General features: G+C 42.9%; 1 protein-coding gene, 1 long non-coding RNA gene and 1 pseudogene across 2 annotated transcripts; all 3 read left to right on the plus strand.

The window, feature by feature from the left end:
- Positions 1 to 121: 121 nt before the first annotated feature.
- On the plus strand, positions 122 to 20,707 carry LOC109183999 (annotated as a pseudogene).
- On the plus strand, positions 15,194 to 15,778 carry LOC109184001. Its single transcript, XR_002054674.1, has 3 exons — positions 15,194 to 15,390; positions 15,501 to 15,596; positions 15,714 to 15,778. It is a non-coding gene; the product is annotated as an uncharacterized LOC109184001 (long non-coding RNA).
- Positions 20,480 to 22,674, plus strand: LOC109183959 (WD repeat-containing protein 11-like). The gene is made up of 5 exons (XM_019333987.1): positions 20,480 to 20,740; positions 20,830 to 20,922; positions 21,502 to 21,575; positions 22,056 to 22,109; positions 22,185 to 22,674. Exons 1-5 carry the CDS (start codon positions 20,480 to 20,482, stop codon positions 22,360 to 22,362), a joined length of 660 nt encoding a protein of 219 aa, XP_019189532.1. The 3' UTR covers positions 22,363 to 22,674.
- Positions 22,675 to 26,690: the final 4,016 nt, after the last annotated feature.

Here is a 26,690-nt window from a genome sequence, read left to right on the forward strand (position 1 = left end):
AAGAAGCTTTTGGACATTACATGGTCGGACAGCTTACAAAGAAATTTCAGAATGCAAAGTTCAAAGATGATTTCTTCAAGCTCAGAGAACATGTCAAAGAAATTTTGAAGAAAGACTTTGGTGTGAAGAAACCCAGAAGGTAATCTGAAAATTCTCTTAAGCTGATATTTTCTCTATTTTCGAACCTCTGTTGCGTTTTTCTCAATACTCTCGAAATATATCAATAATAATTTCCCATGGTCTATTTTGAGTCTTTAATTTTATTTGTTTAATGTAATTAGACTTTCGTGAATTAAAAGACAAGAAATATGTCAAACGCACGACAAAATTAAAAATTGATGATGATCAAAATAAAAATAATTCAAGATGCGTTTAGGAGCTTGTCTAAAAATTTAATTCACAAGTTTCTTTTGATTGTGTCTAGAAAACCATTTGTTAAACTCATCTTGGCTTTGTCAAATAAAATTGAGCAAAAAGATTATTTTTCAAAGACTTAAAGCCAATGACTGAGTATAGGTTTTGGCATTATCAAAAGGGGGGAAATTGTTAGGAATAAAGTGTAATGATTTTGATATGCCAAATTTGTATTTGTAGATCCCCCAATTTTATTTCTAGGTCTAGTAGAGTCTTAGACCGTGATCGGGAAATTATTTAATTATGAAAAGAGAAAAACAGAGGAAGATGGATGAAAATAGAAGAAGAAGATATAAAGCCGAAAATCAAGAATTTGTCTGGAGAAAATGACAAATTGAAGAAGAAGATGAAAGATATGAAATCACGTCAATGCTACTCAAAGAAGATATCCCAGAAGAATTTTCGTGAAGAAAATTAATATTGGCAGAATGCATGAAATTGACTTGGAGATCAAGCATCTATGGAAAGAAAGAAGTACAGCAAATGTGATTGGAGATTTAATCAAAAGCTGTACGGACGAAGTGGATGATGCTTGATATATTATCCAAAATGGCTCAAGTTTAAAACTCACCATCAACAATTTTACAAGGTAAAATTTGAGAAGTCAAATTAAATTAATCTGATGGAGTTGGGCGCTTTGGGCGCCAATTACAAGTGGAAATTGGTGGCAATTGAGATGCAATTGCACTTGGCTCCCAATTCAAAGGAATTGGGAGCCGATTTCATAGAAATTGGAATTGGGAGCTAGTTCGAAACAATTGAAATTAGGAGCCAGTTTGAAGTCTGAGATGCAATTTCAAAGTTGGGGACCGATTCAATGGGATGCAATTTCAAAGTTGGGGACCGATTCAAAAAAGACATGGAGATCAAATTGAATTGAGATGAAATTCAAATACCAGGAGAAGTCTGGGAGCCAATTTCAAAGTCAAAATCTTGGAGAAGAAATTCAAATTGGGTGCCAATTACAAGCCAATTGAAATTGGGTGTCAATTACAATGGAGAAATTCAAATTGGGTGGAAGTTCAAAGCCAGTTTGAAGTCTGAGAACACCCAAACGTGAGAATGAAGAAGAACTTACAGTGAAAATATTCTCACAAGGAAAAATACTAGTTTAACTAGTATGGGATTAAATTGATGAATATTTTTAAATCCCAAAGATACAAAGACCACTTCAGAGCTGATCAGAGAAGCCATTCTACACCAAAACTGAGACCCAGATATTTCCACTCAACGTAAAAAAAGAGGAATATTAGATGAAGTTTGGGAGCTCATTTACATGGAGATGAAACTCCATCAACGGCTAGCTTATCTCTTTCTGACATTTTTGCAGAAGATAAGATAAGATCTCTGACAAAAGATACAAGATTTCAAAAATGAGAGCGTCTCTTTCCAACGGACAGATTCTCATTACCAGCTATAAAATGATGAAGATATGAAGACTCGAAGATAGAAGAGGAACTCACGAACAAGAGAGCAGAAAATTCGAATCCATCAAAGGGATCGAATAGAGCAATTAAGCTTGAAAGAGCATAGAGCAAAAATCTCATTTGGTACAGAGCATACCAAAAATCTTCAAGTGAGAAGTGAGAAAACAAAAAGAACTCAGAGAGCTTCAAAAGAGAAATATTCTGAGAGTTCTTAAACAGAGCAAAACAGAGCATAGAAATCAAGTGCTTTACTTGATTCATTCAAAGAGAGAAAACACTCAGATCTATCAAGAGAAATCTTTCCAGAGTGTTTATCTTCATCAAAGAGACCTGCGCATCATTGAAGATCATCTACAGAGTCTCAGAAGTTGGAAGCAAGACAACACTTGTTTTGGAGCAAAACAAGAGAAGGGAGGAAAGTAGCACGGAGCTGTGAAATCCTGGATTGTCACACGGAGCTGTGAGATCCGAAGCAGCAGTGTCGGAGGCACTGGGCGTGATTGGTGTGGGCTTGGTGATCAAAGCACCAGATCACGGATACGTTTCTACCGGAGTGTGGAAGACGGGGGGAAAGTAACGCGGAGTCGTGAAATCCTGGGATAGCAGCGCGGCGACGTGAAACCCGAAGCAGCAGTGTGGTGTCACTGGGCGTGATTAGTGCGGGCTTTGTGATCAAAGCACTAGATCACGGAAATTCATTGTATCTTGGAACCAAGGAGTGGTAGATATAGTGAATTGGCTCTTGGAGAAAAGAGCAAGTGGAGTAGGAGGATTACACCACCTCGCGAACCACTATAATTGTCTTGTGTTCTTTACTGCTTTCTTTACATACTGCTCTTTATATATTTGCTCTCACGAAGATATACTGCTCACACAATCTTGCACACACTTTATGTTTATTTATTTCCGCTGTGCACCATACTCTAACAATCTAGTTAAGAGTTTTGGTTTATCTCTGTCTTAGCAATTGTTGTGCTGTGCGAAAAAGTTTGAAAGTCTATTCACCCCCCCCCCCCCCCCCCCCTCTAGACTTTCACCTTACCTTTTTTGGGACCAACAATCATTCACATACTAAGAATAATTCCTAAGGGCTCATACAACTTCCACCTAGGTCCACGGGTTACCAATTCAACTAGCATGCAATTCCTAAGACTCTTTTATCCTACGAACGGCACCCGAAACATCAAACTAGACTCAGGCACGACAAACGGGGTCCGTTAGGACACCACGGGGGATGGGGAACATCAAACGGGGAAGCCGGGGACCCGGGATGGGGTACGGACCAGCGGGTAGCCGGAGGGTGGGGGTCACCCGCCGGCTGCCCGCCGGAGGGCACTGTTCCGGGCAGCGAGTTGCCGGCGGGCAGCCGGCTGCCCGCTGCCGGGCAGTGCCCTTTGGGCAACGGGTAGGTGGTGGGTTCCCCCACCCCCACCTACCCCCCACTGACTCTTTACTCGTATACTCGTCCCGGGAACCTTCGTGGAACCCAAAACCATGCTTAGACACTTTTAAACGCAAATAATGACATCACGTAAGCAATTAAAAAAAGCAAGAATCGTGTAGGACTTATCCTATTACGACTTCTAAATATAAACAACACCCGAACATGCGAAATCCCACCCAAATCATCAAGAACATATTTTGTCTTTAACATCAAGAAAATATCAAGATCCGTCAAGAATCATCTTATCATAATCAAGAACTTCTTTTTAACATCATGATCATCAAGATTTTCAAGAAAGCATATAAATCATCTTATCAATCATCAAGAACATAACATCATTATCATAGATGAATTCAATCAAGACACAAGAATTTAGAGGGAGGCCAAGGAAGGAAATTATAGCGAAGAAAATAGGTTTTGTTGAGACATGGGTTACCTCTTAGCCTTAATTAATTTCCTTGGCTATGAAGGGTCTTTCTTTAAGATTTCTTCTTTCTTGATTTCTCCTAAGGGGATTCTTGGAACTTCTTGTGTGGTGAAAGATTATTTGTGATGTGTGATCTAGGTGCCTCCTATGACCCTATTTATATATTTATATATATATATATATATATATATATATATATATATATATATATATATATATATATATATATATATATATATATATATATATATATTCCCAAGAGTCCTAATTGGGGTCTAAATGCTATGGGCTTGCTAATTCTATTCTTTATAGGACTAAGGGGTTGGTTATAGGGATGTGGGCCCATGGACTATGGTGGACCTATCTTAGTTGATTAATGGGTTTTTAATTCTCTTTTTAGGGTAAGTGATTAAATATTTGGTTAGGGTTAGGGGTCGTAACACGGGGTGTTACAATAGGTTTCTCACCTGCTTTCTCACTCGTTGCCGTGAGGTTAGTGTGCCACCATCTTTATCTCTGTTTCTGCACTTGTTCAGCGTGGGTAAAACGGGTCCCTTTTTACACCTCCATCCGCATCCCAGCTATACTTTCCTAACTCCTCCACCTGCGTTGCGGAATTGGAAAGAAAAATTCGTGTATGTTGAGTACGCCAGTGATGCCTTTGAATTAGGGTTTTCAAATTTTTGGTCTGCTCGTATCAATCATGTTGCATCGTCCACGTATGTCGGCTTGGACACCCATCGTGCGCGTCTCTGCGCCGGCGGCCCCTACGACCAAAGGAGGTATCATGATCCGGTGCACATCACCCAGCTTAGCGATCGCTTTTCCTTCCGTACGTACGCCTCCCTTTTTCTTTTTTTTTTTCATCACCGTGTATGTTTTTTTTTTTTTTCATTACCAGCGCCGGCTAGCAGCACCCCGCAGATGTATCATGCGTATCGGGCTCGCGGTCAGCCCACAGTGCATTCGGATGATGAGGACTCACTGGTTGGCGCGCTGCCGGATCCCACCTTGGATGGTGTACCATCTACGTCCATGTTGGTGGACACCTTGGAGCCCTCCGGGATAGGCCGTGTTTCTCCTCCTGAGCGCTCTGTGTCACCCTCACCGCGTCCTCCGCCGAGGCGTGAAGAGTTTGAACCAGAGGATCCTCGTACGGTGCGGAACTCCAGCGGTTCCCGGGCATTGCGTCCATACAAACCTAGACACATTGAGTTTATCCGGCGCAGCGTACATGATATGGTAACCCCTGCCAAGCGGTTCTGGATGTATGGCAGCTCCTTAGATTCCCTTAGCTCTCACCTCATGGGCGATTGTATGAACGTGAGTTCCGTTTTTTTTTTTTTTTTTTTGCCCGTGTGAACTTTGTCTTGCCTCAGGTGACCATGCAAGCCGTGGGGCTCCAACAACGGCTGGATTCGGTATCCCGCGAGTATGCGGAATCAGAGCAGGCTCGGGAGACCTTGGTCGTCGAGCTCGGACAGTTGCGGCGTGCGATGACGGCCCTGCAGGAGCGCCACAATCGGCAGGAGACCGCCCACGCAGCCACCGTGCAGGCCGCGATCCAAACCTGGCAAAACTCCGATGACTTTTTCCGAGTGGCGGAGGAGCATGCGTTGTCGCACATGCCGGTCTTATTGCAAACCTGGTTGTCTGCCACTGGCATGTCGGGCCAGCCGATGGTGGAGGCTATGGCGGACTGGCAAGAGGCGCAAGATCCTCACCATTTCATCTGTCCGCCTTCATTGCGTGCTCTTCAGGATTGGGCGATTACGCCCGGGGGGTGTATTGCTATGGCACCTGTTGCTGAGGTTTGGTTACGCGAGACGGTGGAGGGTCAAAACCGGATGGTTCGCGAGGGTGAAGTCGCTTTCTACATGGGGCAACGACAGATGCAGGAGGTTCTACACGGCAAGCTCAGTCGTCGTTTTTCTACCTTCAGCATAGGTGGATGGGAGTTGCATGAGCTTCTGCCGCTGCAACCATCGGCTCAACAAGTGATACCCACGACCCCTTCTCCGGCTGGGAGTGCCTTTTTTATTACGCAGGAGAGACCTGGACGAGGGATAAGTTCAGCCATTGCCGCACCATCTGATCCGTCCTCTAGTCCTGGTACCGGCGGGGCGGGGAGCGTGAACTCGTCCAGCGCGGATGGCTACACCGCGCCGTCTTCATCTGGCTTTTCTGGGTCGGCAGAAGGATCTGCCGCACCGCCGCGTGAGTGAGCCTCGGCTTGTCTCGGTCACTTGTTGCGTTTTTTTTTTTTTTTTTTTTTTTTTTTGTTCTTGCTTTTGACATTATTCTGATGCGATTTTCCCTGCCATGTGTTTCTGCTATACAGTCGATAATATAACTCGTTTTGTTTTTCATGCTTGTGTTGTGTGCTCCTCTGCTGTTATTGCCTGCAAAATTAGATACGGGTTTTTTGTGGGACTGTGCCACCTTTTTCCGTAGTAGCCTTTTTTTTTTTTTGGCTTGCACGCTGCGCTGCGTACCTTTCCCAGCAGGCCCAGGTGGATGTATGCTCATCGTGGATGGCATACTAGTGTGGGGGCCGCCTGCTGCCTCATGCTGGCACCACACACTATACCCTTTTTTTTTTCTTTTTTGGGGTGGCACGCTGGTTACGTACTTTGTTCCGTAGGACCAGGTGTGGACGCGCGTGTGCGCTAGTAGAATTAAAATGCGGATAAACTTTAAAGGTGAAGTATGTAATGCGTGGATTCTAAGGGGTACCTTATAGAAGATTTTTCGTGTCACTCCTCGTAGCCTGGATCATTGGAAAAAATGCTTCAGGTGATTCGCGTTCCATAGCCGATCTATCAGATAGCCTTGGATGGTTTCCAGCTTGTATGTACCATCCCGCATGAGGGCGGCTATCTTCTAGGGTCCGTCCCAATTCTTGGCCAGTTTACCTCCTTGCAAAGGTTTGCTGGCCTCTCTATGACGAAGCACTAGGTCACCTGTTTGGAAATGCCTTGTGCGTGCACGGATATCGTGGTCCCGCTTGACGACCCGCTGGTATTCTGCCATGTGCTTGCGCGCATGTTCCCCCCTTTCTTCTAATAAATTTAACTCCACCCTTATGTCGTTGTCGTTTTGGTCGTGTTCATATTGTAGCATTCTGCCGGAATGTATGTGCCCTTCTATGGGTAACCGTGCCTCGCAACCGTAAGCAAGGGCGAATGGTGTTTCCCCGGTTGCCCTCCGCAGTGTCGTCCGATAAGCCCACAATATTGATGACAGCTCTTCATGCCAGGTTACCCCCGTTGCGTCGCCCTTTTCCTTAGACCGTCCAGGATGGGCCTGTTCGTGTTTTATACCTGCCCATTCGCCTGCGAATACGCCACCGCCACCTTGGTGTGCTCGACCCCGTAGTATGCGCAAAACTGTCTGAAACCCGCACTATCGAATTGTTTTCCATTGTCCGACACGATCTGCAATGGTAACCCGAACCTTGTGAATATGTTTTTCCAGACAAACTTGCGACATTGGTGTCCGGTGATTGATGCCAAGGCTTCCGCTTCCACCCACTTGGTGAAATAATCTACTGCAATGATTACGAATCTTAGGCCGCCGACGCCATTTGGGAATGGGCCCAGCAGATCGATGCCCCACCTCGCGAATGGGATGGCCGAAGTAACCGGGGTATAATACAACGCGGGACGGCCAGGCAAGATCGCGAAATGTTGGCAGGTTTTGCACCGTTTTACGTATTCCAAACAGTCGATCCTGACCCTCGGCCAGTAATATCCTTGTAAGATTACTTTCCGTGCGAGCGTGTTAGCGCCTTGGTGCGCCGCGCACATACCCTCATGGAGTTCTGACATCACTCGTTCGAATTCGGCCTTCGTGAGGCATCGCAGCAGTGGTCCTCTGAAAGATCGTTTGAAAAGTTTATTTCCGTGGATTTGGTATGTGGGGGCCATCAGTGCTACCTTCCGCCCCCGTGTGGGGTCCCCAGGAGCGACGCCTTCGGTTTTATACAAGATCATTTCGCACATCCACTCGTCTTGGGCAGGTGAAACGGTGAGGATCTCATCTCTCTCTATACTTGGGCTATCTATGTCTGTGATTTGGGCAATCCGTGATACGTATTCGAGGTGCTCCTCGACCCCTTGTGTTAGGCGTGACAGCAGGTCGGCTTCCCCATTTTCCGCTCTCGGGATTTGCTGTAACTCCCATCGCTCCAGCCCTGCAAGTAATTGCTTCACCACCTCTTTATATTGCCGCATCCTGTTCTCTTTGGTCTCGAATACGCCATTTACCTGTCCCACTACCAGGCGGGAGTCCGATCTGATTTTAAGGCGTCGGGCCGGGATGGTTTGGGCCAACCGCAGCCCCCCGATTAGAGCCTCGTACTCTGCTTCGTTGTTAGATAGCTGGAAGTTGAAACGTAACGCTCGGTACACTTTGAACCCCTCAGGGGATATTAGAACCATGCTGCCCCCGCAACCCTTCCGGCTGGAAGCCCTGTCCGTATACATCTCCCATTCGGGTTCGGCGGTTGCCTGGCCCTCTACTCCGTTTTCTTGGGCTGTGCATTCCATTATGAAGTCGGCCAGTGCTTGCCCCTTTATGGCCACTCGAGGCCTGTACTCGATGTCGTACTGGGTCAGCTCAATAGCCCACTTCATCATTCTTCCTGAGGAGATCGGGTTTCTCATCACCGAGCCCAGCGGCTGGTTCGTCAGTACTACTACGGGGTGGGCTTGGAAGTAATACACCAGCTTCCGGGTCATGCGTATCAATGCATATATGGTTTTCTCAAGGGGGGTGTATCGCAATTCTGCGTCATGCAAGGCGCTGCTTACGTAATAGACAGGTCTCTGGACTCCGTTGTCTTCCCGCAGGAATACCGAGCTGACGGCTGACGGGGCCACCCTGAGGTAGACGTACAGGACCTCCCCACGCTCAGGTTTCAAGAGGACAGGTGCAGAGGCTAAGTAAGCTTTAAAATGGTCGAACGCCTCCTGACAGTCGTCATTCCACGCGAATCCATCCCTCCTTTTCATGACTTGGAAGAAAGGTAGCGATCGTTCCGCTAGTTTGGACATGAAGAGACTCAGAGCCGCCAATTTACCGTTCAGGCGCTGAATGTCTTTTATGGACCTGGGGGGTCACATGTCGAGGATGTTTTTTTCCTTTTCCGGATTAACTTCTATTCCCCTGTGTGTTACCATAAAACCCAGAAACTTTCCCCCTTTCACGGCGAATGCGCACTTCTTAGGGTTGAGGCGGAGGTGATGTTGCTCCATGACCTCGAAGCACCGCGTCAGATACTGTGGATGGGATTCGGCTTTCTTGCTTTTAACTAGCATGTCGTCGACGTAGGCTTCCATGATATCTCCTAACAGGCCTTTGAAGACCTCTGCCACCATTCGTGTGAACGTGGCCCCCGAGTTTTTTAGACCAAAGGCCATTACCTTGTAGCAGTAGATCCCGTCCAGGGTGACGAATGTGGTTTTTTCCTCATCTTCTTCCGCCATGAAGATCTGGTGATACCCCTTGAACGCATCCATGAAACTCAGCAGTTAGCATCTAGCTGTTTCGTCCACTAGCTGATCTGTACGGGGCAACGGGAAGGGATCCTGGGGGAAAGCTTTATTCAAGTCCGTGTAATCGACGCACATCCGCCGCGTCGGTGGTTTTGGTGCCAGTACTACATTGGATAACCACTCGGGATACATGGCTTCCCGGATGTGCCCTATAGCAAACAACGTGTCTACTTCCTTTTTCACGAACGCCCTCCGCTCAGCGGATAGGTGGCGGCGCTTCTGCTTGACGGGTCGATGTGTGGGGTCCACTGCCAGGCGGTGCGTATTCACCGACCGATCTACGCCTGGCATATCCTTCGGTCCCCACGCAAATACCCCCGCGTATCGCCTGAGGACTTGGACGATCTCCTCCTGCAGACCGCCCTCGAGCCCCCTTCCTATCTTCACTGTCCTGCTGGGTTGGGATGGGTAGCTGTATTTCCTCTAATTCCACTGCCGGTTCGAGCCTCTTTTCCGGTTCTGTTCCTTCCCGCTTTTCGACTGTGTGTACAGGGAGTCGGTCAATGTTTCGGTAGGCCTTCTCGTAACACTCCCACGCGGATTGCTGATCGCCGCGCACTATCCGTACCCCGCGGGGGGTGTGGAACTTCAGGCACAAATGTTCCATGGACAAGATCCCTCCTATCTCAACCAACCCCGGCCTGCCCAATATAATGTTGTGGGCGTAGGCTATCCTGACCACCACGAAGTCCATTTCTGCCTTTAGTGCGTGCGGCGGGTCGCTGACTTCCACAGATAGTCGAATCATGTCTTCCGTTTCAACCGTGTCCCCGGTGAATCCGGCCAGCGGAGTTTTGATCGGTCTCAGCTGGTCTTGGGCGAACCCCAGCTTGACGAAGACATCGTGATACATCACGTTTACGCTGCTCCCAGTGTCGAGTAATACTCGCCTGACTACAGTGCCATTGATCTCCATAGCGATAACCATGGCTTCCTTGGACGAAGCTCCCCCACGTGGGAGGCCGGTATCAGTGAAAGTGATCGGTTCCTTGTGTTGTCTCTTCATCGCGGGTGCTCTTTCGATGGACCCCACGTATTCCTCCACCCTTTTGCCTGCTGACCATCCGCCGAAGATTACGTTTATCACGGGGCGTTTACCCCTGTCGCTTGCGCCCCCGCCTGGCATCTCCTTCGGGGGGTTGTGATTCTCAGGGCCAACCTCGGCTGTTTCCCTCTTCCATATGTTCCCGTAATACATCTTGTTCCAATCGATGAAGTTGCCCAAGTGGCCTGATTGGATAAGGGCCTCTATCTCCTTCCTCCAGGCCTGACACTCGTCAGTACTGTGCCCGGGTTAGCGGTGGAATCCACAGTACCGCCCACGGCCTTCGGCGGGGATGCCCGGGGCTCGAGGCTCGGGAACCTTAACCATTTGACATTGCTCGGCGTAAGCTAATACCTCACTGGGTCGGGCGTTGATAGGGGTGAGGGGGGCCATTGGAAGACTTCTCATCGGCGGGCGGGGCGCCCACGGTGGGGGCACCCTATGTGTCATCGTCGTATCTCCAGCGTCCCGCTTTCTCCCTCCCCCCGATGGCCCTTTCTGTCGCGGGGTTTGCCCCCCTCTTTCCTAGCCTGGCAGGCTCCTCGGCCGGTCGGGACCTCTTACAGGGGGTTTCTTCTTCGTGTCCCTTCAAACAATTCGCCTCCTCCGCTTCGGCATACCTGTCAGCCTTCACCATCAGCGCTGCATAGGTGTCAGTGGTTTTGCGTCGCAGGCTTTTGTACAGGTCTCCCGCCCTTAGGGCGTCGACGAACATGACCACGCCCGATTTGTCGTCAATGTCTTCTACGTTCGCTTCTTCCACCCGCCAGCGGACCAGAAAGTCGATCAGCGACTCTCCGACTCCCTGCTTCACCGTGGTGAGATGAGTGAAATGCTTTCGGATCTTTCTTCCCCTCATGAAGTGGGTGATGAACTTCACAGCCAGGTCATGGAAAGAGTACACAGTCCCTCCTTTGAGGCTCGTGAACCAACGTTGCGCCTGGTCGACAAGAGTGGAAAAGAAGGCTCTGCACATCATGGCTTCCAATGATCCCATTAGCATCATGGTAGCCTGATTGGCCATTATGTGCTCCTGTGGGTCGCCCCGGCCGTCGAAGCGTGTGATGTTGGGCAGCTTGAAGGTGGAGGGAATGGGTTCCTTCATGATCCTCCGGGTGAAGGGTGGGGTAACCTCAATCTTCGGGACATGTATCCTGCCCCCTTCTTTCCATCTGAGCAACTCGACTACCTTAGCCTCCATGCCTTTCGCCCACCCCCCGACGGCCGTAGGGCGGATCGGGCATCTGCCACCTGGGTCTGTTGCCACGGCTTGTTGGGCACTCTCTCCTTCTGACTCGTCGTCGCATGCGTGCCCATCTGCATCACCTATCCATCCCCACTCCGATCCTTGGTCCTGGGGCGCGGTCTTCCTGTTGCCCACGCTTGCATCGGCAACGGGCTTCTCGTGCTGCCCCGGGCCGCGATGAGGGATGCGGGCTTCGGGGGCCACGGGCTCTACGTTGTTGGCCCCGCGATCAGCGCGGGCAGTCTTCTGCGTGGCGGAGTTGAGTGGGCCCGCCGAACGCCGATAGGGACGTCTCGTCCTCCGTCGGGGGGCGGGATCCGCTGTCCCGCGTCGGAGAGTGGCGCCCTCAAGAACCGGCTCTGGGATCCCATGATCGCCGTAGGGGAACTAAGCGTATAACACAGTATGACAAGGTAACGGATCTGAGAACACGGCTCTTTGTCGCGTCCCCACAGACGGTGCCAATGATGGTTTTAATGAAAATGGGTCCACCATAAACCGAACAGAATGGATAAAAGAAGATTGTGATGACTATACTATGCTAAGAACACCAAGCGCAGATTCCCCGGCCCACTATCAGGCCCAACGGCAAGCCCCGATTGACGATCAATGATTGTCGTTATCCAGGATCGATCTTGCGTCCGCTTGCCTCTCACCCACTGATTATTACCACCCCTGCTACTCCTCACACCTTGTCCCCCTTGGATTACGACCCCCTTCCTTTTACACTGGATGAGGATCCCTCCAAGCCAACCACGTGGACGACAACGACACCCCTCTCTCGGGCCACACGCGTGCCGCCCTCTACCGCGCGTTCCGCGCCCCCCTTGCACATACTCCGCGTCGTACGCGCATTCCTGTCCACGCACCCGACGCCACCTCGGCCACGTTCGCCTCGTGAATGGCAGCAACCCCCTACACGCCCGGGCACACGAGTAGGCGCGCAGCTGGCCCCCTCCGCGTTTCCACGCACGCATGGTGCTGCCATCCCGCATGCATGCGCATGCACGCGGCCGCACAGCGCTCAAACCGCCGCCACCGCCGTGTGCATGCAACCACATTCGCGCCGCCACCCTCGCATGCATGCATGCGACCATGTTCGCTCCTCGCCTACGCCCATGGGCTCGCTCACCAACTTTCTTGGGCCTGCCCCCGCCCCCCATGCTCGTGGACCCAGGCCCAATTCATTATATTCCATCACATACCAAACAATTCATGTGTCCTTTACAACTAAAGAAGCTGAGGTTGAGCGGGACTTATCTTTCTCAGAGAAATTTAAATGTACTTAGCAAAGTTATGTACTCTTAAGGTGCTCAAACTTGAAAATGCCATCCCGGGAAAAGTATGGAAGGTGGCTAAAGGAGGATTCAATAGTGTAGAATTCTTACTCCTTAAAGATGAAACACTGGAGCAGTTGAGGTTTCATACATTATCCACTTTCATACGACTTATGCATCTGGTCCTAAGATCTTGTAATTATTTGGAAGAGTTACCAAATGAGTTATATTGTTTGAAAGTTATCCGTAATGACTGGTTCACTTATCCCCTACTGACGTCAATTGAGTTGGATAGGTGTAACCCTTTGGTTGTTGCTTCTGCCAAACGGATCAGAGAAGAGCTATGGAATTATCAAAATAAAAGTTTTGAGGTTAGAATTCATTCCTAATAATTATTTATTTAAAAATAGTTTTTTTTTTTTTAGAATTAAGTTTTTAAAAATGATGTTACTGCTATAAAGGATCTACTCTTCAGTGAAGGTGGTGATCCAGAAGTAATCCCAGTAATTGGGATGCCGGGCATAGGAAAGACTACTTTAGCTCGAACAATTTTTGAAGATGAATTAGTTGCACAGCATTTCCAGGTAAAACTCTGGTTTACTATGCCCCAAAAATACAATGAGATCCAATTGCAAAAACACCTCTTTCTGTTAATTAAAAACGCAGTAGCAGAGCAACAAGAAATTAAAGATCAGGGAAGACCTCTAGAACATATAGTCCATGAATGCTTGATAGGCAAGAGGTATCTATTTGTTTTGGATGACATATCCACAATTTTGCATTGGCATCATATCAACTGTTGTTTTCCTTGGAATGAGAATGGAAGTCGCATATTGCTGACCACCTGGTCCTACCAAGTGGTTGATTATCTCTGCTCATTCAATGGTAATTATCATGCTATGAGTTTACTAGATCCAAATAAAAGTTGGGATCTATTCTACAATATCTTTCCTCTTCAAAAGTATAGGGCACCAAGATTTGAAAGCTTTAGGAGTGATTTATTCAATGTTGGGGAGAAATGTGATGGACTGCCTAAGGCAATTGTTACCGTTGCAGAGCGTTTATCTTAATGCAAGAACAACATACAACATGAATTGAAAAAGATTGAAAAAGAAATAGAGCTGCTGGGAATTCTAGATTATAGTGCACTCACTCTCATTTATAATCAGTTACCAGAATATTTGAAAGTTTGCTTTTTATATCTTGGAACCTTTCCAAAGCGTGCTCAAATCAAAGTTAAAACACTCCTTAGGTTATGGATTGCTGAAGGGTTTGTGAAGCCATCAAATAATAAGGAGTTAGAAGAGATTGCTTATTGTTACTTAAAGGACCTCATTGATAGAAGCGTTGTGTTAATAAGGAAGCGGACTTTGGATGGAAAAATCAAGACTTGCTGGGTGCATAGTGTCATGCATAACATATGTTTCAGAGAGGCTCAGAAAGAGGGAATTTTATGTGCAGTAAATACTCGGGAACTCCCAAGGTGGTCATTAAATAATGCATTTGCAAATTCATGCCGTTGGTTAAGTTTATGCAAACATGGCTTTGACTATTATGTGTTGTTTAGTTCGAACAACCCTCGCTCCATTTTCTTTTTTCAAGAAAACAGTGAAATTTTTGTACCCTTCAAGCTATTTAGAGTTCTGGCATTCATTCCATCCCCATTCCTCCAAAGAGTGCCAATGCATTTAGGGGATTTAGTTTTTCTTAGATATTTATCAGTAACACAATGGTTTGAGGGTCTCAGTGATGTTGTGTCAACTAATGTGAATTTGCAGACACTTGTTATTTCTGGAAGTGACAGTGAATCACAACCTATTCTCCATTTGCCACCAACAATTTGGGAGTCACCACAGTTAAAGCATCTTGAACTTGGTGCTTTGTATACAGTTGATCCTCCTAGTGTGGTTAAATGGAATTTGCAAACATTATCTTGGGTAGGTCCAACTCATTGCAGAAATAAAGTGTATTCCTGTTTTCCAAACATAAAAAAACTGAAAATATTGTGTAAAGAAGACATAGAGCCACATACTGGTGGATCTTCCAGCAAACACATCATTCTGGATAACTTGGACTATTTAGCACAACTTGAGAGTCTAACGATTTCAGTTTCTATTGGCTGCATTGTAACATTTCCTAAACGGTGTATGTTTCCTTCACGACTGAAGAAACTGAGGTTGAAAGGGACTAATCTTTCTGGAAGGGATTTAACTGTAATTGGCACATTGAAATGTCTTGAGGTGCTCAAGCTGGAAAATGCTTTCCATGAACAAGTGTGGAGAGTAGCTAAAGAAGGATTTTTTCGATTAAAGTTCTTGCTCCTTAAAGCTAAAAAACTCAAGGGGTTGGAGGCGTATACAGATTCCTTCCCATGTCTTGAGCGTCTAGTTCTAAGATGTTGTCATTATTTGGAAGATATTCCTAGCAGTTTTGGACAAAATTTGTGCTTGAAGTCGATTGAGTTGGATAGGTGTAGCGACCCTTCCATTGTCGCTTCTGCCAAGGATATTCAAGAGAAGCTAAAGAAAAATTTTGGAAAAGCAAATTTTAAGGTTAGAAGCTCTGCCTTGTTTATTCTTTTATATTAGATGCAAAATATGTTACTATTTAATTATTTTTGTAACCTCATTTGTTTTCTCTATTTTGCATTCCTTTTTCATAGATCAAAATCCAGGACCCTGAATATGATGAATCAGGGAACATAGTAGAGTGTGATGAAGATGTTGGGGTTGGAAAATTTGAGAAAGCTAATTTTGAGGTTAGAAGCTATGCCTCAGATCATTCATTGCTAATTTTTTCTGTTTTATTAGATGCTGAACTTGTTTGCAAAAGCTGTTTCTACTTAATTTCTTTTGAAACCTCAATTTTTTCATAGATCAAAATCCAGTAGCCTGAATATAATGGTGTTGGTAAATTCAAGTCGTACATCCACAAATTAAAGAATAAGAGATGGAGAAATCTGTTGAGGCACAAGCCCAAAAGTGGCTCGGCGGGCCAATCAGATTTGAGAAGAGCAACATGAGATGAGGTTTGAAGCTACAACCTGATTCATTCTTAAAAGACAACTTGGTCAGGCTCATAGTGAATTAACTGCAATGAGAACTGGTATGTACAGAGATACTTATCTGCAAATTAGTTGGGTTTAGTGTTTAGATGTTATTGAAGGATCATGCAGTGGTTTCGCTGTACAACCACTGTCATAATGTTGGGAAAGCGTCTTTTTTGTTTGACCAATTGCACCTTCAATTTTGATGATGAGATGCTAAATGGCAAGAATTGGTTTCTCGTGACTTCAATCATTAACTAATCTTCAATCCAAACATAGATTTCGTGTTGTTTGGTGCTCTTCTTCCCTTATTCAATCCCAATATACTATCACTGAACATATTCTTGTTTCAGAAAATGCCACTACATATTCTTTGACACCCAAATTAAATGGTTTCTCATTTGCAGGAGGCGGCCATTCTCTGTTCTGTTGTTGGACATAATACAAAGATGCAGCAGCATTCGGTGTATATATATGGTTTTGTCGATGTTGCATTCTGAAGGCTTTATATATATGGATAGTTCAGGTTCAGGTTGTTACTATGTATCTTTATTTAAGAGTTGACGATATATATATATATATATATATATATATATATATATAATATAATATAAGAACTTCAAGATAGGCAATACAACCCTAATCTAAGTCCACAAACTAATTACTCACACATATTAAACATATAAACCTAGCAAAAGCACAAATTATAAACATAAATATAGCAAAGGAAATAAGAACTTCTCTATTAACAACGGAAGGTAGGATTTTGGAATTCAAGTATGAATCCTTCAATAAAAGCTTCAAATATGTAAAGAAATCTAAATCTAAACCTATTCTACCTAGAATGATAATAGGAAAGTGGAAGGAAACATTCTCAGCTGCCTAGGGTTGAGTTGGGGTCCAAAACCAGGTAGAAAGGGGAAAAAACGAGCTTAAATAACTGAACAGGGGTTGGTGCACGCCCATGCATAAATAGTGCAAAAATCGCAAATCTGGGGACTCTGGAGCGCTACTTCAACTTCCATGCCAATTTTGACCCCTTTAACTTTATAAGTTGGCTTGATGATTTTGATGAAAGTTGTAGCCCTTTGAGTTTTCTTTCTAATGGCGCAAGAATCACTTCATTTGGACTATCTTAGGATGAGATATGATCCAAATACCGAACAGTGGTCAAGATGATCGAAAATTGCAACTTCTTGCTCTTTTGTTCCAGTTTTATCTTAGCTTGCCCAAATGACTATGACTATTGAGATAATCAATAATATCTCAGACTCACAGTAATAATCAATAATATCTCACAGTAACAAAATTAGATTTTAATTTATAAAAATGCTTTGGTTTTTCACTTATCACTCATCAATAATATTTCTGGCTCCACTACTACCTATAGGTCCCATGAACAGTGATCTATAGTGACTTTATTTTGGAAGGTCAATAATGCATGCCAGAATATTGACGTATGTGTAGGGTCACAATCAAGGAATATATGTTTATAGTGGGATAGAGATAAGATTGTAGTTAGTAGCCATAGCTGAAAGGTCAAGATGTGTTTGGTGAGTTCTAATTTTTAATTTTTTTAATGTTCTAAAATAGTTTCTCCTGCCCAATAAAGAGAGAAGGCTTGTTTGTTATGTGACTCTCTTACTAGAGTGCATTATTCGACTCTAAAATAGTTTCTCCAGCCCTTCTCTTCTAAAGTCACATTCACATAATCACATTTCTCATTCGAACAAATAGATCAGGAAAAAAAAAAATTGAGTGAGGGAGAGAGATGGCTTGTGTTGCTTTAGCTTCTCTAATCTCAACAATTCAGCTTGAGTTTCTATAACCCTTCCCAAGGGTGCCTCTTCTTCATCAGCCACCAATCCAATCTTTCTTTGAAAGCATTTGTTCTTTGCAAGCCTTTCTACAGGAATCCAGCGGTGGTGGTGCTGCAATCAAAGATTTTGAAATCCAAATCAGAGACTTTGCACTCAAAGCTGAAGACGACATCGAAATACAACTAAGCAACTTTGTTTTAGCCAAAGGCAGAGATGATCAGGAAAAAGCTTCCCAGAAACTCCATCAAGCCTTGCAAGAAGCAGCAGAAAATGCATCAGAGTTGTTGAATATTATCGACAAGGTAAGCAATGAAGCGGATGATGATGAGGAGAATGAAATTCAGCCATCATCACTTCATTGGCGGCTAAAGCATTCATCTTCCGAGTTTGAGAATGATAAATGGGATGGATTCTCACAGTGCTCTCCAGAGCTTGTGGGTCGTCACCGTGATCGTGAAGAGATAATCAACAATCTCATCCCAAACTCTCATTACAATATCATCACAGGCTACTCTTATCATCGTGAAAAAATAAGTTTGATCTTCATTGTTGGCATGATGGGCATTGGAAAGACCACTTTAGCTAAAAGTGTGTATGGAGATCCACAAGTTGAAGATTATTTTGATGTACGTGGGTGGATTACAATGCCTCAAGAATACAACAAGAGCCAAATATTACGCCTCCTTCTTCGTTCAATTTTACCCGCAGTGGAAAACAAATTTGGAAAAGGAAGTGCTCCTGGTAATCTGGCAGAGCAGGTAAGGACACAATTGCGTGCCAAAAGGTTTCTAATTGTATTGGATAACATACACGACAGTCGAGCTTTGCATGATATCCAAATGTGTGTTTGTTGCAGTGATCCTGGGAGTACCATACTGCTAACCACTGGGAACTTCAATCTCAGATTCGACCCTATTTTCTATCACCATGAGTATACCCATTACATGACTTTGCTAGATCAAAACCAAAGTTGGGATCTATTTTTCAATAATATGGTTTCTCTTAAAGGCCGTGTGGCGCTTGAATTTGAGAAAATCAAGAGTCATATTGTAGAGATATGTGATGGACTACCATGGTCTATTGTTGCAGTTGCAAAGCGTCTGGCTAAATGTCATGACATATTAAAGGAGTGGGAGAAGGTCAAAAAGGAAATGGAGTCACTGGGAATTCTAGATCACAATGCTCTCACTTTCCATTACAATCAATTGTCGGAACATTTGAAAGTTTGCTTTTTATATTTTGGAGTCTTTCCAAAACGTAAAGAAATCCAAGTTAAAAAGCTTTTTGGTTTGTGGATTGCTGAGGGATTTTTGGAGCCATTGGAGCATGAAGAGTTAGAAAATCAAGGTTATGTGTATTTACAAGAACTTATTGATAGAAGTCTCCTCTTAATATGCAACCAAGGTCGTGATGGCGATGGCAAAATTAAGACTTGTAGGATGCATAGTGCCTTACATAGCTTTTGTGTTGGAGAAGCTCAAAAAGCAGGTATTTTTTGTGCAGTAAATACTCTGCAACATACTGCATTGCCATTAAGTGAGTTTGCAAATTCAAGTCGTTGGTTAAGTTTATATGCACATACTTTCGACTATTACGTGTTGTTTAGTACAAACAAACCTCGCTCCATTTTTTTCTTTGATGATGATCCTAAAACTTTTGTACCTTTCAAGCTGTTAAGAGTTTTGGCCTTTGTTCCATCTCCATTCCTTCAAAGAGTGTCAATGCATTCGAGGCATTTAATTTTTTTGAGATACTTATTTATAAGTCAAAGGTTTGAGGGGTTAGGTAATATAGTGTCAAATAACCCAAATTTGCAGACACTTATTGTTTCCAGTCATGAACCACAAATTGGAGCACCTATAATTCATTTGCCATCCACTATTTGGGAGTTACCACACTTGAGGCATCTTGAACTTGGTGATATGTATACAATAGACAATCCTCCAAGTGTGGTTAATGGATTTGCGAACGTTATCTTTGGTGAGCCCAACTCATTGTGGAAGGGAAGTGCATTTCGATTTTCCAAAAATAAGAAAACTGGAACTTTTTTATAAAGAAGACTTGGTGCCCAGTCACATTGGTAGTTCTTCTAGCAATCCAATCACTTTGTATAATCTGGACTATTTGGAATGGCTTGAAAGGCTAACAATTTCAATTTCGATTGGTTGCATTGTAACCCTTCCTGAAAGGTTTATGTTTCCTTCACAATTGAAGAAGTTAAACTTGAGTGGGGCTAAACTTTCTCAAAGAGATTTAACGGCAATTGGAATGTTGCCGGAGCTTAGGGTGCTCAAGCTTGAAAATGCCTTATTGGAAAGAGTGTGGGAAGTAGCTAGAGGAGAATTTCGTAAATTAAGATTCTTGCTCATTGAGGATAAAAAACTCAAGCAATTGCAAATTGATGAAACATACACTTTATTACGTTTTGAGCATCTAGTCCTAAGATGTTATTTTCTGGAACAAATTCCATTAAGCTTTGTTGGTCCCGACTTGAAGCATATTGAGCTGGATGGGTGTAACCCTTCCATTGTTGCTTCTGCCAAGCAGCTCATTAGCAATCATTTGTTCGGTCTAGTTGAGGTTAGAAGCTAAAATGCCATTCATTCTTGATAATTAATTATTTAAATTCTATTCTTTAAAAAATCTGTTACTGTTAATTTCTTTATATGATCTCAGTTTATTTTCTCCATTTTGCTTTTTCCTTTCTTAGCTCATAATCGACAGGGCTGTATTTTATGGACTATCCTCATTCAGAAGATAAATGAAATTCATGCAATGGAACAAAAGTTTCAGGTTGGAATTTGCATTATTTTGATGATGGGATTGAGTTTTTTCATTGGAATATGTGTTTTATACGTTTGTATTGTATGTATTGAGTTTCTAACAACAATTGTATTGTCCGTTGGAAACTTAGAAGCTGCTGTTAGTTTGCTACTTTCAACTCCTCCAAAAAGCTCATATTTTTATGCAAAAGCATTACGTGCTGTTGCTCTTTCATCTGCAGTGTCAAAGTCTCTACTTGAACTTGCAGTGGAGGTACTTGCTTCTCTAACTGCTTCCTTTTATGCTAGACTTTATTTGGATATTCATCTCATACTTAATCACTTCTTGCTATACTTGCACAGGTGGTTGCCGCAAATATGGTTAGAACAGACAATTCATTATCTGGCACACATCTGCTTTGTGCAGTTGGGAGGTATCAAGAAGCTTGTTCTCAGGTACCATGCCCCCATTTGCTCATATAACAGTGCGAAGGTTTTTTGCTTTCAAGATCATGTTAAATTTGGAAGAAATCTTCTAAGTTTTGCTATTTCCCAATATAGCATTCACTTTCAAGTGTCATCATTCTTTATGATTTGAACTTGGAAGCATGTTGATATTTCTCCTTACCCTTCCTTTAGACCTTTACATCTGGTCATGTTCTTGATTTCACATATTGGTTGCAACTGTTAAATTTCTTTCATTTTGGACATTTCAAGAGGTATTGGCAAGGTCCTCTGGTAAAAAGTGAGGACGAGTCACAGCCGCCCATTAGAGTTCATCAATGGTTGAGGGTTTTAGTGGAAAAACACGGGTCAATTTTATAATTATTACAAACTTTTAAGTTTGCAATATTTATAAAACTGACCTTGCTCCTTTTTCCCCTTAATTTTATGCAACACTCAACCGTTGATCTATCTAAATGGATAGATCAGATCAGTACTTGGGAGCATGTTCTCACATGAACCCTCCCCTATATATATATATATATATATTTGATATATATTTGAGCTGATCTTCACTGTTCTCTGTGTCAGCTACAAGATGCCAGATGCTGGACAGATGCTGCAACATTAGCTGCTTCGCATTTAAAAGGATCTGACTATGCAAGGTTATTTACTTCTCTCAAATTTGTAAGAATGATTGAATGGACATTGAAGCTCTGAACTGCTACTATTATTAGATCCATAAGTTTGATGTGTCAATTAATAAGTTTGAATGGACATTATTTACAGTCTTCTCATGGTAATGCCTCTGCATTTAACCATGCGCATGCTTATCTGTTAGACTATAAAGTTCTTATCATGTCTGTGGTGTCTGGTCTGCTTTTCCTAATTTGGACAAGGACAAGAACCAAATGCTGTCAAGCACCCTACTGCACGGAGGGAATAAGTTTTTCGATACAGTGTCAGCAGCATATTAGATGCTAGCTGTCAAAAAAATCCACGGAACCTTTCTTGTTGGAAAGTTTAGTTGTATGCAGTTGTTTGACTTGCACTCACTAGAGATTTGAAAGTCAAATGTCTGTATTCATAGTATTAATTGCAACTGTGTTTGGAGTATTCTTATTTTTCTGTGCTTTATCCTGAAGGGTTTTGCAATGGTGGGCTGGGCATGTGCTACATGCTGAACATAACATTTGGAGGTACAATATTTTCAGTGATCTTCGATTTCTAATAGTTTTGGATGGTTTTCCTTAACCTATCGTGATGGTTTGCAGGGCACTTATCTTGTATGTCGCAGCTGGCGCATTTCAAGAGGCATTGGCAGCACTGCGTGAGGCACAGCAACCAGACACAGCAGCAATGTTTATTCTTGCTTGCCGTGAAATACATGCTGAACTCTTGTCAAGTTTGGATTTGGATGACGAAACGCACTATAGCAGCAGTGAAGGATAAGTTGGTTAACTTGCCCGGACTGAGTCCTGAAAATGTAGACTCGATTGCGGTTGTTGAATATTATGGGCAATACCAAAGAAAACTAATCCATCTTTGCATGGATTCACTACCATCCTCTGATTAACTAAACTTGACATCCATACCTTTTACTTTTATTTAGGTTAGTAAAGGTGGTATCTTCTCTTGGTGCTTTCTTCATATATTTATGATTAATTCTTTGTGGATCCAGAAGGTCTGTAAATGTACTTTTGTATTTATTATATTGGATGAGATATCCATTCATTCATTAAATGAACGCATTTTGGGAAACAATGTTATATATTTTGGTCAATCTCAACATCTTTGGCTTGCGTTGCTTTAGCTTCTCTCAGCTCAACAATTTAGCATTCCAATCTTTTTTTCTTTGCCTGTCTTTCTACAGGAATCCAGTGGTGCTTCTGCTGCTGCAATTAAAGATTTGGAAAGTGTTAGGATCAAACGCTTATTATTACGCTAAAAATTATAGATAGTAGTGAACACATAATTTTATATTTTTTATACTTTCACACATTTTCTAAAATCAGGGTACTGGACTTGAACCTTTTATTGGCTTTTGTCAACAATCCCTTTTAACTATATGGTGTTGGACTTGGTCCTTACTAATCTTTGCCAACAAAAAGAATTCCAAAAATTGAGATTATATTCATGGAGTTCCCAAACACTGGTGACAACTTTAGTTACCATCCTGTATTCATGTGTGGATAAACTACATGTAAACATATCTTAACAATCTAAGCATAAATACCAAATGCAGGCCAAACAGTTCGTAGCTCAATGACTAATCGTTATACCCTGCACCAGGGTGCACAAGCACTGTACGTCCCGCGCCTCCAAATCGACGTTGTTTTGTTAAGTTGTATGGAGAATCGACGAGACAGAGTGTATGTGTATTATGTTATATAATTATGCACATTATGTTATACAATTATGTACATTCTGGTATACAATTATGTACATTATTTTACATAATTATGTACATTTTTTTTATACAATTATGTACATTCGAACACGCGATTTTTTTAACAGTTAAAAGTTTATGTGTATTCTGTTATAAAATTATGTACATTTTCAAAACATGAATTTTTTTTAACAAGTTAACCGCAAACACGGAAAAAAGAATTTTTTTTTTTAAAATGTGCAAAACGACGTCGTTTTGCAACAGGGCCCACAAGGCAATGTGCGCCCTGGTGCACGATATAAATTGCCCTCAATGACAATGTTGTGACTCTTCCAAATGGAGGTCACATGTTTGACCCTACTGGTTACAAGTTCGAACTTCAGTGGAACATTGACTCTTTGAGCTTTAATAAGTTGAGAAAGTATATATGAATAGATATTGAGTTAATACCCAAAATCGTCCTTGACTTAGTGGTTTTTCTCAATTTCGTCCTAAACGACTTTGGTGACCTAATATCGTCCCAGACTTTTGTGTTTCGCTCAATTTAGTCCCAGACTTTTGTGTTTTTGCTCAATTTAGTCCCAGACTTTTGTGTTTTTGCTCAATTTAGTCTTTCATTTGTTATTCTGTCCATTTGGTGTTAAATAAATAGACAATTCAGTAATTTTAATATTGGCATCTCTTTACTCATAGACATGTGAACTGCGAAATCCTTTTTTTTTTTTTTTACAAATTACTCCTAAAACTGCGAATATAAAATTTGATTTGCAGGTCCGAGAGTAATTCTGGGTGTAATTCGTACAAGAAAGAGGAATTTCGCACTTCACAAGTTGAAAGTAAAGAGAGATCAATATTGACATTACTGAATTGTCCCTTTATTTAACACCAATTTGACGGAATAACAAATGGAGGACTAAATTGAGTAAAACACAAAAGTCTGGGACGATATTAGGTCACCAAAGTCGTTTAGGACGAAATTGAGAAAAACCACTATAGTCGAGGACGATTTTGGGTATTAACTCAATAGATATTACATTATAATAATGCCAATGTAATGTAATATTTTACCTATTTTTCAAGATTTGATATATATATATATATATATATATATATATATATATATATATATATATATATATATATATATATATATATATATATATATATATATGTATAGAGGAGAGATCCCATGCGGCTATAGCAGTAGGTGCGACAGTGCGATCATATAAGGGCCATTGGATTAAAGCAGATCAACGGACCATAACGATTCTTCATTTGCGCGCTTGACTTCGACATAACCGCGACGGAGGGGGCAAAGTTGTCCAATAATTCTAATTCAAAACTAAAACTTTCCTCCTTCTACAAGCTACACCGGTCCATTCGCGTATTCACAATCCCAAAGCACGAGAACAGTTTCACTACTCCCAACGACGACGAAGCCTACGCGAACACGACGATCGACTTCATCGACGATCGCCTCAGCACAAAAACAAGAAGCTACTGTCAAAACACACCACCACGTTGCGATAGAAAGCAGAAACCCTACACCACAAACCAGTTCGACTACGACACCGCAAAAGATGGTGAACAAAGGCAAACAACCAGTGACGAAGGGCAAACAGCCAGCGCCGAAGGGTATGCACTCAAACTCTAGACACAAAAACCAACTTCAACATGACAGTATTTGATATTTCCGTTATTATTCGTGTATTTTGTATTGTGTAAAAGGAATAGAGCAAATAACATTGTTGTGTGTTTTATTTGGATGATCGGTGTGTCTTGACGTATATTAGTGTGTTTTTGGTGCCATTCTGACTACGACATCTCATATTGTGTTGTCTGGGGATTATCAGCGTGAATGTAGTGTATATTTCGGTTAGTATTGGTATATTCTGGACTATGTAACTTGAATAGAGAAAATAACACTGTTGTGTGTTTTATTTGGGTGATTGGTGTATCTTAACCTAATATTGGTGTGTTTTTAGTACATTTCAGACTATGACATCTCATATTCTGTTGTTTTGTGCATTATCAGCGTGATTGTAGTGTGTATTTAATTTAGTATTGGTGTATTCTGTACTATGTAACTTGAATATGGAAAATAAAATTGTTGTTTGTTTTATTTGGGATATGAGTTCATTTTTACCCTACATTAGGGTATCTTTTAACACTGAAGGTATATCATGTTTAGATTAATATCACTGAATTCATGCAGACAAGAAGAGAAAGGCATTAGAACAAGGAGAATCATCAAAGCCAAAACATCAACGGAAGCAAGTAGCACTGGCATTCCGTGACAGAATAGAAACAGAAATACAAGAGCAAGTTGTTGATGACAGCTCTGATGGTGAAGTTCAAGATGAAGAAACAGACCTAAAGATACGGCCCCTGCCCACATAGCTAACGAAACCAATTGAATCGCTGACCCGTCAACAACGCCAAAGCGTAGAAGATATTGGGTTAGGAAGGATACTTGATCTCAACATCACCAACCTGCCAAGGAAGTTGGGGATGTGGCTAGTTGAAAACTATGACTCTAAGAGCAACACATTGAATCTACCAACTGGTGAAAGGCTCCCAATCACAGAAGAGGATGTTGTTGCTACTTTGAGACTGCCACTTGGAGACATAGAAATCACTAAGAGGGCATCCAAACAAGTATCTGATCTCCTAACAGACTAGAGAAAAATCTTTGGGAAGGATACTGGCCACATCACCCCCCACGTCATGGCTGAAAAGATGCTAACATTAAAACATGGTGACCCTTGGTTCAAAAGGCATTTTGCACTGCTTGTTATGAGTGTGTTGGTTGAGCCACAAGTCAATGGTTATGTCAACCAAAACTACATCGACAACCTTCTTAATGTACGCAACATCAAGAGGCTAAATTGGTGTAGAATGCTCATCAACTCACTCATCACCAGCAAGCAGGCATGGTTAGAAAGCGCTGATGGAAGATATGGAGGCCCAATTGTTTTTCTAACGGTAAATAAGCCCCCAAACATGCTTGTAATTAATTACACATCAATATATTAGTAATCTAAACTACCAAATGCAGGTATTCTATGTTGACCGTGTTGTCCTGTACCGGAGGACTATCCCAAAAAGCTTCCCTGCCATGAAGAATTGGACATTTAAGTTGCTCCGTCAACGACAACAAGATGAGCTCAAATCTGGAGGCTTTGGATATGGGCGGGTTGATGATACCTTGCCAGTGGAGAGCACACCACGTAGTGAACGGAACCCCAGCATAGGACAATCTGATATACCACCCCAACCACCAGAATATGAAGAAAATGCACCACTTCTCCATGGATTACAGGTAAACAGAACACTGTAAACAGACTCATGGGGGTATTTTTTTTTTTTGTGTGTAATCTGGTGATTTTAT

The sequence above is a fragment of the Ipomoea nil genome, unplaced genomic scaffold (genome assembly GCF_001879475.1).
Source record: "Ipomoea nil cultivar Tokyo-kokei standard unplaced genomic scaffold, Asagao_1.1 scaffold1237, whole genome shotgun sequence".
NCBI classification, from domain to species: domain Eukaryota; kingdom Viridiplantae; phylum Streptophyta; class Magnoliopsida; order Solanales; family Convolvulaceae; genus Ipomoea; species Ipomoea nil.

Coding starts and splice junctions, on each gene's coding strand:
- LOC109183959 (XM_019333987.1), top strand. CDS start 20,480: ATGGAACAAAAGTTTCAGGTTGGAATTTGCATTATTTTGATGATGGGA. Junction 20,741..20,829: donor TACTTGAACTTGCAGTGGAG/GTACTTGCTTCT, acceptor ATACTTGCACAG/GTGGTTGCCGCAAATATGGT. Junction 21,576..22,055: donor AAAGGATCTGACTATGCAAG/GTTATTTACTTC, acceptor TTTATCCTGAAG/GGTTTTGCAATGGTGGGCTG.